Source organism: Corylus avellana, chromosome 2 (genome assembly GCF_965113065.1).
Source record: "Corylus avellana chromosome 2, dhCorAvel1.hap1.2, whole genome shotgun sequence".
Taxonomy (NCBI): Eukaryota; Viridiplantae; Streptophyta; class Magnoliopsida; order Fagales; family Betulaceae; genus Corylus; species Corylus avellana.
The window spans coordinates 29,317,106-29,331,719 of record NC_142491.1 but is presented as its reverse complement, the minus strand read 5'-3'; the positions used below and the strand labels follow the sequence as shown (position 1 = coordinate 29,331,719).

General features: G+C 39.7%; 1 protein-coding gene across 1 annotated transcript; it reads right to left on the bottom strand.

The window, feature by feature from the left end:
* Nucleotides 1-7,956: 7,956 nt before the first annotated feature.
* LOC148587587 (uncharacterized) lies at nucleotides 7,957-9,761 on the bottom strand. The gene is made up of 2 exons (XM_088512709.1): nucleotides 8,020-9,761; nucleotides 7,957-7,979 (listed from the first exon to the last, which is right to left on the bottom strand). Exons 1-2 carry the CDS (start codon nucleotides 9,095-9,097, stop codon nucleotides 7,957-7,959), a joined length of 1,101 nt encoding a protein of 366 aa, XP_088368835.1. The 5' UTR covers nucleotides 9,098-9,761.
* Nucleotides 9,762-14,614: the final 4,853 nt, after the last annotated feature.

Genomic DNA, 14,614 nt, shown 5'->3' with positions numbered 1-14,614 from the left:
GTGTTTACACTATTACAGTTGATAATGCCTCGGCCAATAAATTGGGGATTGATTATTTAAAGAAGAGGTTGAAGGATAAGAATTATACTATTTTGGGAGCTGAATTTCTTCATATGCGGTGTGATGCTCACATTTTAAATCTTGTTGTGCAAGAAGGCTTTGATGAGTTGGGTGATTGTATAGATAATATAAGGGATGCAATAAAATATGTGAGGTCTTCACCGTCTAGGATGGCAAAGTTTAAAGATTGTATACAGTGGGAAAATATTACATGTACGAAGATGGTGTGTCTAGATGTTAAAACTATATGAAACTCTACATACCTAATGTTGTGTACCGCTGAGAAATACGAAAAAGCTTTTGAGCTACTGTTGAAGAAGATCATCAGTTTGTTGTTCCTTCTATGATTGATTGGGAAAATGCTAGGGCATTTGTGAAGTTTTTGAAAACTTTTTATGATGCCACGTTGAAGTTTTCAGGTAAATGTTTATAAATTAGTTATTTTCAAATTCACTTTACTTTTTATTATGTATTAATTCATTTTAGTTATATTACGTTTTAGGTTCAAATTGTGTCACTTCCAATTCATATTTCATGCAACTTTGTATTATTTAACATACATTGAGTAATAGGTGTCTTAGTTTTGATCCTTTCATGAGGAGTATGAGTCTTAGTATGAAAGAGAAGTATGAAAAGTATTCGGGGAATATAGAGAACAATACGAACGTCAACTACTTGATGTTTGTTGCTTTTGTTCTTGACCCACGTTCCAAGATAAGGGCGTTAACGTATTGGTTGATAAAATGCCTTGGGCTTGAGCGGGCGGAAGACATAGTGAAAATAGTGAAATCCCTCATAAAACGTTTGATGGACCAATACAATAAGTTTAATGCTAGTGAGTCGTCTACCATTCAGGCAAATGTAGGAAGTTCAAGTGGTAATTTGAATGTTGGTTGTGATGTCTTGGAAGATAGCGACTACCAATTTAGGAAGATGTTTTCCCAACACGTTGAGGAAGAGGATGATTTGGCATGTAAGTCAGAGTTTGATCGGTATTCATTGGATGAATGTGAAAAAACAATAAAAGATTTTGATATTTTAGGTTGGTGGAAGGTTAATGCGTCCAAATACCCTATCCTCGCAGAGATAGCTCGTGATGTATTTGTCATTCCTATTTCCACTGTTACTTCTGAATTCGCATTTAGCACCGGTGGACGTGTATTGGATTGCTTTAGGAGTTCATTGTCTCCACTTACCACTGAAGCCTTGATTTGTACACACGACTGGATAAAGAACCGCCTAAGTGATGCCGAGTTGGAGGAGTTTTTGACAGAATTTGATGAGCTAGGTAAATGTTTATAAATTAGTTATTTGCAACTTCATTTAGTTTTCATTATTTATTAATTTATTCTAATTATTTATTCATAGATGTGATTCAACCTTCAAGTTCAAGTGCTGCTTCATCTTTTGCCTAGAGGTTTGTTAGTAACGAAGGTTATTATTTTTTGAATTGTCATAGTATTTTAATTACAATACAATTATACTAAGCACGTTTTGATATGTGTACATGCTTGTGCCTTAATATTATTATGTTTAATATTATAATTTGTCTTCTTTTGATGTCCACAGGATTTGCTAGAAGACCAAATTAAAGGATTGATGAAGTTTTAATGTTTTATTTATATCATTTAAAGTTTTATTTGAACTTATTTTATATGCTTTGTGTTGAACTTTTTTTATATATTTTTTTATGTGTTGTGACAGTTGTTTGAATTCTGAACTTTTTTTTGTATGTTGTGTTGAATTTTTTTTTTTTTTTAAAAAAAAAGTTAATCGGTTATGATTTAATATTTAAAGAAATTTTTTTAAAGTACAAGTAAATGTAAATTTTGGGTCAAACATTTTTTATTTTTCAATATGGGCTCCTTTTTATAGCAATTGGGCCCAAGAAGATATTAAAAATACAAGAAAAAAAATGAGGGTAAAAAAAAACCCAATTTTAAAAAAACTGTTAACGGGCGGTTATCTATTTCGCTATCCGTTAACCGCTAACCGCTAGGCGGTTAGCGGTTGCGGTTAGTGAAATCTACTAACCGCTAAGGCGGTTACGGTTAGCGGTTATTGCCACTAACCGCTAACCGTAACCGCCTTTACACCCTTGAGGTATACTCAGTCCCACGACACAGCCCACTGCAGTCCCAAGTTCTTTCTCCATTCCACGACTTCATGAATATTTACTCGAGGCAGTAGCATCTTCATTGAACTCAACCTCAAGAGACAATGAGACACCCTGCATTCTTCCCACACCAACCGAATCTTCATCCCAACCCGTAACTCCACCAAGTAATACGACAAACTCATTTTCAAATTCTCCTTTATTATCTTCTATACATATATTTGATGCAGCATCACCCACATCATCCCCTACACCTCACCACATGATCACACGTGCAAAGAACCATATCACCAAACCCAAGTAGTTTTATGATGGCCATCCGATACCCTTTACCAAAAGCCCTTTTTGCCGAATCTACTCCCCAAACCATAGAACCCACATGCTACACATCAGCCATGAAAGATCAAAATTGGAGGCAAGCTATGAATATTGAATTTGATGCATTGTTAAAAAATCAAGCCTGGACTTTAGCTCCCCATTCTGCATCTTCTAATGTTATTGGATGCAAATGGGTATTTCGGTTGAAGAGGAAAGCGGATGGTTCTACTGACCGCTACAAAGCTCGCTTAGTTGCAAAAGGATTCCATCAGCAATCCAGCATTGACTATGGTGAGACATACAGCCCTGTGGTTAAACCTACAACGGTACGACTTGCACTATCTTTAGCTATTTCACATGGATGGCATATTCATTAGATTGATATTCAAAATGCCTTCCTTCATGGCACCCTATCCGAAGTGGTCTACATGACCCAGCCTCCAGGTTTTTCTCACCCGCAACATCCTACACACATTTGCAAACTGCAAAAGGCACTCTATGGCCTTAAACAAGCCACTCGGGCATGGTTTTCAAGATTAAGTTCCAAGTTACTTACATTGGGTTTTCATAGCTCTCAATCTGACACTTCTCTATTCATTCATCAAACTTCTGAATATATTATGCTGGTCTTAATTTATGTGGATGATATATTAATAACTTGCTCAAGTTCTAGTGCAATTCAATCCTTGCTCACAGCACTACACAGTGACTTTGCTGTCAAGGATGTGGGTCCATTAAATTTTTTCTTAGGCATTGAAGTACTGCCATGTGCTCATGGGGTCATTTTATCTCAACAACGATACATAATGGACATCCTCAAACGCACAAAAATGGTTGAGGCTAAACCGGTCACATTCCCAATGGCTACATCTACTCATCTTTCGGCATTTGAAGGTGAATTATTTTCTGACCCAACTCTTTATAGAAGTACAGTTGGAGCTCTACAATATCTCTGCATCACACGTCCAGACATCTCGTTTTATGTCAACAAACTTGCACAATTCATGCACAAACCTACAGCTACACATTGGCAATCTGTAAAACGGCCCTTACGATATTTAAAGCACATGATCCAGCATGGCCTTATGTTTCAAAAATTGTCCACATCTAGCATTCAAGCATTCACTGATGCCGATTGATCAGGTAGCCGAGACGACCAACGGTCCACAGGTGGTTATTGCATTTTTATTGGCAACAATTTAATTTCTTGGAGTTGTCGCAAACAAAACACAGTTGCTAGATCACACACCGAGGCCGAGTATAAAGCATTAGCAAACACTGCTGCGGAAATTTCTTGGCTAATGTCTTTGTGCTCTGAAATTGGCCTAAAGTTCTCTCAACCTCCAACCTTATGGTGTGACAATATTGGGGCTACATATCTTTCCGCAAATCCTGTGTTTCATGCACAGACAAAACATGTGGAAATTGATTTCCATTTCGTCCGTGATCTAGTTGCAAAGAATCGACTCTCCATTAAATTCATCTCTAGCAAAGATCAACTTGCGGACATCTTCACCAAGCCACTCTCATCCTCCCGGTTTGGCTCTCTTCGTACCAAGCTTAATGTTCTTCCTATACCGCTAAGCTTGAGGGGGCGTGTTAGAGACCAATTCAAACCTGCTCACATATCAAGTGATGATGAAGATAAACAACTTGATAAGGATAGATAGTTATCTTGTGATCTTGTATTTTAAACTTTCATGTATAGATAAGATAATCACTCTGTATTTTGATATATCTCATGAAGTTGAGTTTCTATCAAACTCAAACTCTTGTAATCATCTCTTTATAATTACAACACCTTAACCTATGTTATGGTAAGGTACCAAAGCCAATTACATTCTATTATAATATAAGACCGATCATCAAGGTGCTAAAGTTAAATTTTACAACTCAGGATTTAAAGTACTAAGCATTAAACATGTTCAACTAAACCAAAAGTTAAGTTCATCATAGTCCTCATAGGTCATATTACAATCCTGAATAACTTCAACCACAGGTTCATAGTTAATCTGAGGAGCTTTACTCTAAATATACTGAATAAGAAAAATACCATTAAGATAATCTAAGAAACGATCAACGTTTTTTCCCTATATATGCTCGGTCATCACAATTTTTGATAATTCAGGGTTAGACTCCTCAAAAATAACCCGGGCCAAATTCTCCAAGGGTATCAAGAAAAAGGGGTCCTCCACTACCATTTCCATCATCCTCAAAAGGCTCAACTATAAAACAACACATGTTTTACAACTGAAAAGATACAAGAGTAAATCCACGACCTAGTAAGTAAATAATACATATGAATGAAACGTTATTTATGTAGTGAACTCAGTTGTTAACAAAAGTCTATAAATCATAGTTGCGGATAAGGCCATAAATCCCAAAGAATTTTGATCTATGATTGACACTCAAAGTTTGTAATGAATATAAGTTGTTATTCATTGATTAAATTATTTGAGCGTATGGCATATAGTATCCTTAAATGCTTCTTACAAGGTATATATGTTGTGCATATGAAAGTCTATGGGTGTAAGTGGCGGGGTTATTACTCAAGCTCATAGTTCATAATCTAAAATTACAAAATTTTATTCTTTTGTTTGATAACAAATATCAAACAAGGTCTTAGTCCACCTTTTTAATAGGTGACATTTTCAAAGCCATTTGATGTAAAGAACAGCCTAAAATTTCGTAATTCTAGAGCTAACAAATTCTTTAAAATTCTAGGGGATCCTTGCTGGGAATAGGCATACAAATTAGAAATCGCACACCAAAAATTTCAAATTCTCATGCCTAGGAACAACTTTAAGAAAAACATGTGAAGAACAATTATTATTTAAAATTAAATCGCAAAAAGCAAAGAAAACTTACTTGGAAATCTTTTTTTTTGATAAGTAATGTTTATATATCAAAAGCGCAGAGGGGCGCAACCCTTAGTACACAGGGGGTATACAAGGGAAACGATTAGCTAGAAGAAGAAAAAAGAACAAGAAAATCAGGATAGCTAATAACTATAGGAGCAAGCCAAGCCGCTGTCCAGGTGTAAAGTGTATGGAAAAAGAAGGCCGTGAGCTCCTCCAATGATCTCTCAGAGTCCTCAAAGCATCTCTCGTTCCTTTCTAACCAAAGGCACCACATAATGCATAGAGGGACCATTTTCCAAACAACAGCACTCCTAGAGCGGCCTCCCATCCACCAACAAGCAAGCAGGCCCGCCACCTTGCTAGGCATTACCCAAGACAACCCAAAACGACTGAATATGGCCTGCCATAAGGAACGAGCAGTCTCACAATGAATGAAAAGATGATCAATAGTCTCCCCATCAATTTTGCATAAGCAACATCTATTGATCACAATGATATTCCTTTTCCTGAGATTATCAATTGTGAGGATCTTCCCTAACACCGCCGTCCAAGTAAAGAAAGCCACTCTCGAAGGAGCCTTGGTGCGCCATACGCTCTTCCAAGGAAAAGGACTTGCTTCTTTGCTTACCAGGATGTTATAGAATGATCTAACATCGAACTTCCCTTTTCTCGAAGGGATCCACCAAATTTTGTCCACCCCTCCCCTACTCCACTTGTGAGAATATAACGTAGTATAGAATGAGGCTAGCACTTCCAATTCCCAATCATGGATCGATCGAAGGAAGCTAACATTCCACTGACGATTTCCACCCATAAACTCCAAATTATCGGCAATGGATGCATCTTTTGCATTAGCTATGTTATATAAGCCAGGATACGCTTCCTTAAGAGTCATTTCCCCGCACCAAACATCATCCCAAAATCTGATTTGTGATCCGTCTCCTGGGTCGAATTTGATATATTTAGAAAACACTCGCCACCCTCTTCTAATATGCCTCCAAAGACCCACCCCATGAGGACCGGTGTTGTCAATAGAGTGCCATCCACCCCATGCTGAACCAAACTTGGCATCTACCACAATTCTCCACCAAGCCTCTCTCTCGTGCGTATAACGCCATAGCCACTTTCCTAATAAGGCTTGATTGAAGACTCTCAACTTCCTGATCCCTAAGCCACCTTTGTTGATAGGAGAGCATACCTTGTCCCAACTAACCAAGTGATACTTGAATTCTTCGTTTAAGCCACCCCAAAGAAAATCACGTTGGAGCTTCTCTATTCGCTTGGCCACAGAAGCAGGCAATGGAAAGAGGGATAACAAATAAGTGGGAAGATTAGAAAGCGTGCTCTTGATCAAAGTGACCCTTCCTCCCTTAGATAGATACAACCTTTTCCAGCTTGCCAATCTACGCTCAACCTTTTCCAAGGTATCATCCCAAATGTTTTTGGCCTTGAAGCTAGCGCCCAGAGGAAGACCCAAGTACTTCAAAGGTAGAGAAGCTAAACCACAACCCAAAATCCCAGCCAATTCTCCCACATTTTCCACATCCCCTACCGGTATCAAAGCTGATTTAGCCATATTTACCTTTAGACCAGAAACGGCTTCAAAGTAAATAAGTAATGCTTTAAGGGAGCGGATTTGATTAATATTCGCCCCACAGAAGACCAGCGTATCATCTGCAAATAAAAGATGAGAGATGGTGATCCTCTCAGACAAGTTATCTCCCACTGAGAAACCCGAGATAAAACCATTATCGATGGCCGCACCAATCATCCTACTAAATGCCTCCATAATTATGACAAACAAGAATGGAGATAAGGGATCCCCCTGCCTCACCCCTCGTGAGCTTCTGAAAAAGCCGGTCGGAGTGCCATTGATTAACACCGAAAAACGAGCAGTTGAAACACAACGCTCAATCCAAGAACACCATTTTTCGCCGAAGCCACATCTCCTAAGAAGATATAATAGAAATTCCCAGTTTATGTGATCATAGGCCTTCTCCATATCCAGCTTACAAAGCAGCCCCATTTCCCCCGAGTTGATCCGGCTATCAAGACATTCACTTGCAATAAGAACCGAATCCGTAATTTGCCTACCCTTAACGAAAGCATTTTGAGGCTTTGATATCACCCTTGCCACAACCCTCTTCATCCTATTAGCAAGAACTTTTGCTATAATCTTGTAAGTTCCGCTTATAAGGCTAATAGGACGAAATTCCTTAAATTCAGTAGCCCCAGGCACCTTTGGAATAAGGGAAATGAAAGTAGCATTAAGACTTTTTTCAAACTTACCATGAGCATAAAAGTCTGAAAATACCGCCATGATATCTTTCTTGATCACCTCCCAACAATCTTGGAAAAAGGCCATGGAGAAACCATCTGGACCTGGGGCCTTATCTCTATCCATACCTTTAACCGCCTCCAAAACCTCCCTTTCCTCGAAAGGAGATTCTATTTGATTGGCCTCATCCGCCTCCAATAAATCAAACGCAAGATTGTCCACCCTAGGCCTCCAATTGCAACGTTCAGAGAGCAGAGATTCGTAGAATTGCACCGCCTGGTCCTTGATGATGTCTTGGTTGGAGTTAATAGCTCCATTAATGGTTATGGAGTCAATAGAATTGCACCTCCTATTCGAATTGGCAATTCGATGAAAAAATTTAGTACATTTATCCCCTTCCTTGAGCCACCTAATCCTGGACTTTTGTCTCCAACTGATCTCCTCTTGTAGAAGAGCAATCTCCAGCTCCCTAGAAATCACCCTTTTTCTTTCCTTCTCTTCTTCATCGAGCTCCCTCTCTTCCTCCAAACTCTCCATGGCCTTCAATTCTTCTGCTTTTTCTAAGCATCTAGCATTCACATTGCCAAATTCCATCTCGTTCCAGCTTTTAATGTCCGCCTTTAACGCCTTAAGCTTTTTAGCCAAGATGAAACTTGAAGAGCCAGAAAAATTATAAGAGGACCACCAAGCCCGTATCTTGTCCACGAACCCCTCTGATTTCAACCACATGTTCTCGAATTTAAAAGGCCTCTTACCCCTAACCATGCCGTCACAATCGAGCAAGATGGGAAAATGATCCGAGCACAATCTAAGCATCCTTTTCTGGATCAAGCCAGGATACTTGATTTCCCATTCTGGAGAGACTAAGAAGCGATCGATCCTAGACCGGGAATAAGAATTCGACCATGTGAATGTCCCTCCGGCTAATGGGAGATCCATAAGCCCCTGCTCAGCTATGAAATCCGAAAAATCTGACATTGCACGAGTAAGACGTGCTCCCTCCGCCCTTTCACTAGGAAAATGAGTCACGTTAAAATCACCTCCGATACACCAAGGCACATTCCACCAGCTGGTAAGACCAGCCAACTCCTCCCATAGCCGATGCCTGATGTGATCAAAGTTCGGACCATAGACCCCCGCAAAAGCCCATACAAAGTCATCTTCTACGTTCTTGAAAGAACAGGCTGCAACATACTCTCCCACATAATCCTCAATCTTTGTGACCACCCTTCTATCCCACATCAATAGGATTCCACCCGAAGCTCCTCTTGATGCAACAAAAACCCAATCAGCATAAGCACATCCCCATAATTTTCTCACAAATTTATTGGAAATATACTTCATTTTCGTCTCTTGAAGGCATACAATATCCCCCTTCCATTGTCTAAGTAAATTTCTTACCTTCAAGCATTTATTGCCCTCATTTAACCCCCTCACATTCCAAGAAATAATCCTTGGCTTCATGGATTATCTCTTTGTGCCCTTCCTTTAGCCCTAACCCGACTAGAATTCCCTTCATAATTAATAGAACTTACCAGATTATTGAGTTCCCTCAATCCTTTCTTTCCCGCATTTGATGCCACACCTGCCCCCTTCCCTTCATTTTCTGCAATGATATCCGCAAACAGCTCCAATAATTTTTCTTCATATCCATCACACGTAATTCCCACGAATTGGCTAAATTCCTTGACAAGCTTCAAAACCCTGTTTGTTGACTTAGATCCCTTTTTCCCCTTGTTTCCCGGAGCTGAGCAACTCATTAATGGAATGAGATCCTCCCCTTCATAAACCTCTAATTCCAATCCTACCACTGGAATCTCCTTAAATGGAGCAGATTTCTCCACAGAACGTGGAGAACTGTATAGTTCCAGATTGGTTTGAGTAGGTCCCCTGTCCATATCATTCCTGAAATCCGCAAGAATTCCCACACAGTCCTCCTCCAATCCTTCCATTCCTCCTACTAACCCAATTTCCAATCCTGCCCCGGGAGAAATTAATTCCCCTTTTTCTGTTATTTGTTCGCAGGCTCCCACAGTCTTAGAAGCGGATGGAGTTCCTGGTCTAGGCGACATTTCCCGGGAAGCAATGACTGCCGGGAGGTCTGAATCCGTCCCAGCTGCTGTCGCCCTACCAGCCTGGGCTACCAGAGAACCAGACCCAGACCCAGCCCCCGCCACCAAAGCCCGAGCCTCCTGACCTGCCGGAGCTGCTTTCCTCCCTTCTTCTTGGACATCGGAGCCTCTGCCGTCACCCAGTTCCACCGCCGGCGCTGTCTCTCTCCCCATCGGCACTGTCTGTTGCCCACCCAAGTGTAAAATTCCAGCCCTCATGCCGGACAGCCCCAACTCACCATTAGATGGTGTTTTTCCTAGCTCGCCCTGCGCGGACCTCGCCGAAGGACCTCCCGGCGCTTGACCCAGTGTTGCTTGATGACCAGCAGTGGACGATGAAGCTCCTGGATCGCCGTTCTTGTATGTCCAGCCCACTTGAACTTTCCTCACCCGCATCGGCCTTTTTTTCTTTTTCTGTCTCCCTCTTTTCTTATTCCTTTCTCCCACCCTCTGGGTTTCGCTCAACAACTGCATGGGCTGTGTATTAACACCCTCCTTTGCACTTTGGTTTGTTGGCTTAGGCCCAAGGCCCGAAAGCCCACAAGCGCAATGCCCGCAATTCCCCTTCGCCAAACGCTCCAGGCACTCTTTTACCTCTTGCTGAATCTTTTCCAGAGTATTCCTTAATTTAACGCATTCGAATCCTCCAAACTCCACGTGTCCATTGTCAGAATTGTTCGTTCCTCCTGGTACGTTGCGTCCTTGCACCTCCATCGCTGCATGAGACAAATTGCCACTACCCAACAATCCAGAAACCACCGGAGAAATCTTCACCGGAGACACAGGTTGCACCGGCGAAGGAATGGCCGGAAATTCCATCATGTACCTCTGTCTCCCTGAAGCTTCCATGCATCCCCCTTCAATCGGAGCCTTGCCCTTATCATTCGCCGGACGTATACCATCTGGGCGTTTGAGTATAGCTATCGATTCTGACCCTGGACCAGTGACATTCACGTTCATCTTCTTCTGTGGCGCAACATTTTTTCCAGTTTCCCCCGACAGCCATTTTGGGATTCTTGCGATGGTTTCTGTCGAAGGTAAAAAGAGTTCCTCCGATGGACGTATCGTGGCCTGTAACACCTCAGAAAAGCTCCTCCTTTTCTTCATATCATCCTTTTCTGGAACCATCAGGAATGGTTGGAAGAATCTGATAGCAATCTGGAGCTCAGACTCCAGCTTATTCCATCCTTTTTGATTCTTTCCTTCCGGCACCATAACTGACCTGCGCTTCTCCCTTCCATCGCATTCTTCAATCACCAAAAAACTTCCATATCTGTTGAAGCACTTCTGGGCCAATAATCTAGGATAGCCCTTCTTAGAATGATCATGAAATACCCTTGAATCCTTCACTGCAATCAACTCTTCAAAGATATTTAGTAGCCAAACAGCTTCATTACTACCCAGCTTCACTGACCTCACCAACCTTTTACTTTTCTCCTTAATCTCCAAACCAGCTTCCCCATCCTTCACCATCATCTCAAAATCCTTAGCTTCAATCGACCACCTCCTTGATAAGCCCATTCTGACCACCTCCGGCCACCCACCTTAGACTAGAAACCACTCCTCAACACCTCCTCTGATGAGGGAAAGAAGAGAGAGAAGAGAGCTTTTTTCTTTTGTCGTCTAGTGAGAGCATCTTACTTGGAAATCTATGGCCACACCTGGCTTTTGGCAAAATCTTTTTGCTCCTTCTTCTCTAAGAACATGACAGATCTCAGGGATAGAGAGACCTCTAGATCTTCTCTTTAATGAGCGATAATAACCAAGAGAGTGAATGCTCTTACTTCGCTCTTCAAATCTTAAACTTTTATTTTTCGTGAATTAATACGAGAACTATTAATTCTCATAGTGTTTCTGAAACTTTATTATCAAAAGAACTTGATAAATGATTTGAGAGTTTAGGCTCTTCTCTATTATAGGCTTAATAGGCTAGCAGAGGTTGACATTTAGACCATGTGGCACTAAGAGGCTGAAAACACAATCCAGGGGGGACAAGGAGAGTGCATGGCTCCATGCTTGTTACCGCATGGGCCAGGGAGAAAATCTTCATGGTCCATGTGTTCTCTTGCCTAAGGAACTGGTTACCGGTTGATGGCCAGTTATAATCGACCGGCTTTACACTCCTAATCTTAAGAATCTTATATGCATATAATTAGACAATACACAATCACATGTATTTGCCATGCAAGAATATAAGTGTATATGTCTATTGTTTTATAATAATAATCAAAATATTATTTAATCAATTGGAGTTTTAGACACCATTTTCAACAATCTAACCACTCCCATTTTGGGCAAAAAAGAGGTAGCCTAAACCACCCCCCAAACTGGCCACAAGGGGGTGGCCGAAACCTCCACATGGCCTCTGAGGGTGGCCACCCTTCGGGGGTGGTTTTGGCTACCCCTTTTTGGCCATTAGGTGTGGCCAGACCACCCTCCGCCTTTAGGGTGGCTCAACCATCCCTGTTGGCCAATATAGGGTGGCCAGGCCACCCCATATATATATTTTTTAAAATTTAGTTTTTTTAATTATTTTTATGATTTGTTTATTTTTGTTAGGACATGTGTCAGTCTGTTAGTTTAATTGACGGATGTACTAAACCGGTCTTTATCGATAACATAAGTACCATATGTGATACGAAAAAAAAAAAAAAAAAAGTCGTGAAAACCCAAATACTAATAATATATTTAACGTTGTGTTTTAAAGTTGTTCCAAGCTTATGTGTCAACTCTTTATTGGTAGACACTAAAGAATGGGTTTGTGCCACAGCCCCATATATGCCGTCAAGTTTTGTGAAATTTAACCCCTTTTTTTTAATTTTTTTTTTTTAATAATATTCAGTAATCAAGAATTGTTTGTACACTCTGTTAATAGTATAATGCTCTTTTCGTTACGGGATAATAATTGTCCCAAATACATAGAGCGTATTGCAAATAGGTATTAATATTAACAGACCTTCATGGGTATAGAGGATCCAAGTGGGCTTCATGGAATTGTTATAAAAATTAAAAAAAAATAAAAAAAACAAGAAAACAAGAAAACAAAACAAAAAAGACAAAAAAAAAAACACAAAAAAAACAAAACAAAAGCGGTGGTGGTCTAGTCTAGTAATGAATAAATTTTCCATTCTAGAGTGTGATATTTGATAAGCCCGATTTTGGATTTAGTTATATAGTTGCACAAGTTTTATTTTGTTTTCTTGTATGTGAGCGCTGATGCAGGTCCCTTGCGTGTGAGCATCAGAAGACCCAAGCTGGCAACCCTCGTGGCGTTATCTGAACTAGGAAGGTGTCCGTCCAGGACGACTTGAGACCTTTCCCGCACGCGCTTCCTCACTATTCTCTCCATCTTTTCCTATTTCAAAATCGGATCCGGATCCCTAGTAATGGGGAAAAAATTGCCCATCAGAAATTTTAGTAATTCTGACTCTTTAATGTCATTCAAGGGTTTACAACCTGAAATGTGTCGCATTAATAATAAAATAATAAAATATTTTTTAAATTTTAAAAATAAATAAAAATAAAAATAATAAAAAAATCAAATAAAATAATAATAAATATGGCTACCCTAGTTGAGTTATGGAAGCTACCCCCAAAGTCTGGTTGGGGGTGGTTCGGCCACCCTATAGGGCCAAACTAACAAAAAAAAAAAAAAAACAATTTATGAGTTTAGCCCTAGAAGGTGGCCGAAGCCACCCCTAGGGCCTCAGGGGTGGCTTTGGCCACCCCCAATATTGGTTGGGGGTGGCCGAACTACCCCTTAGGACCAAACCCATAAATCTTTTTTATTTTTTTATTTTGCCCTATAAGTGGTTTGGCTACCCCTAGGGCTATATGGTGGGCCGATTGTGGCCGAAGCCACCCCCAACCGGCCAGCCATGGGGTGGCTTTGGCCACCCCATATTTATTATTATTTTATTTTATTATTTTGTTTTATGTTTATTTTTAAAATTTAAATAATATTTTATTATTAGTGGGACATATAGCGGCTTATAAGCCCTTAAATGACATTGAAGGGCCAGGATTACTAAAATTTCTTATGGGCAATTTTTCCTCATTACTGGGATCCCGATCCTTCAAAATTACCCACTTTTACTTTAGTTCTTGTTCTCCAATTCAATTTCATTAAATTTATTATTATAGGTTTATTTTTCACCAACCGTTATGCAATTTTGAACCAAATTATATAAGGCTAAGTGTGAGTTTTTTTTTTTTTTTTTTTTCACTGAATCTTTTTTATGGAGCTCAACTTACATTTATCTTCTTTTTGTACAAGGAATTAAAACTTACTTTCATATAAATATAAATCTGCTCACATGAATGATAATATGTAAGTATCTTATTTATTTTCATTTGGACATTAACAAGTGTATCGACCTAATGATAAGTATTTTTTTTTTATTAAAAATTAATTATACAAACCCTGTTCTTCCAAAAGTGACATAGGCTATGTTTGCCAATGAAAAAGTCACAATATATTCCTCTCAAAACCAATTCCTAACATTCTTATCTTTTATATCATATTAATAATTTTTTATTACTATTTAAATGAACAATTTACTACGAACAATTTATTTATTTTTTCATATAAACATTCTTACTTTTTTTTCTCACATCAATTAAATCTACTATAATTCTAAACCACTTTTATTTTTTAAGGAAAATGATCCTTGTTAAAGCATGTAATGCTCTCAGGGGATCGAGCGCAGGTCGAGTGCGATCGATCGCAGGATCGGTCGCAGTACCAGAAGCTCTAGTTGAGAATCAGGGTAATATGCGATCGATCGCAGGATCGGTTGCAGTATTAGAAGCTCAAGGTGAGAATCAGGGTAATATGCGATCGATCGCAGGATCGGTTGCAGTATTAGAA

What these genes read in the sequence shown, in the direction of transcription:
- LOC148587587 (XM_088512709.1), bottom strand. Translation starts at nt 9,097, where the DNA reads ATGAAGCCAAGGATTATTTCTTGGAATGTGAGGGGGTTAAATGAGGGC. An exon ending in GCTCAAGGAAGGGGATAAAT is followed by an intron (nt 7,980 to 8,019) that starts GTACTAAATTTT and finishes TTCGAATAGGAG; the next exon opens with GTGCAATTCTATTGACTCCA.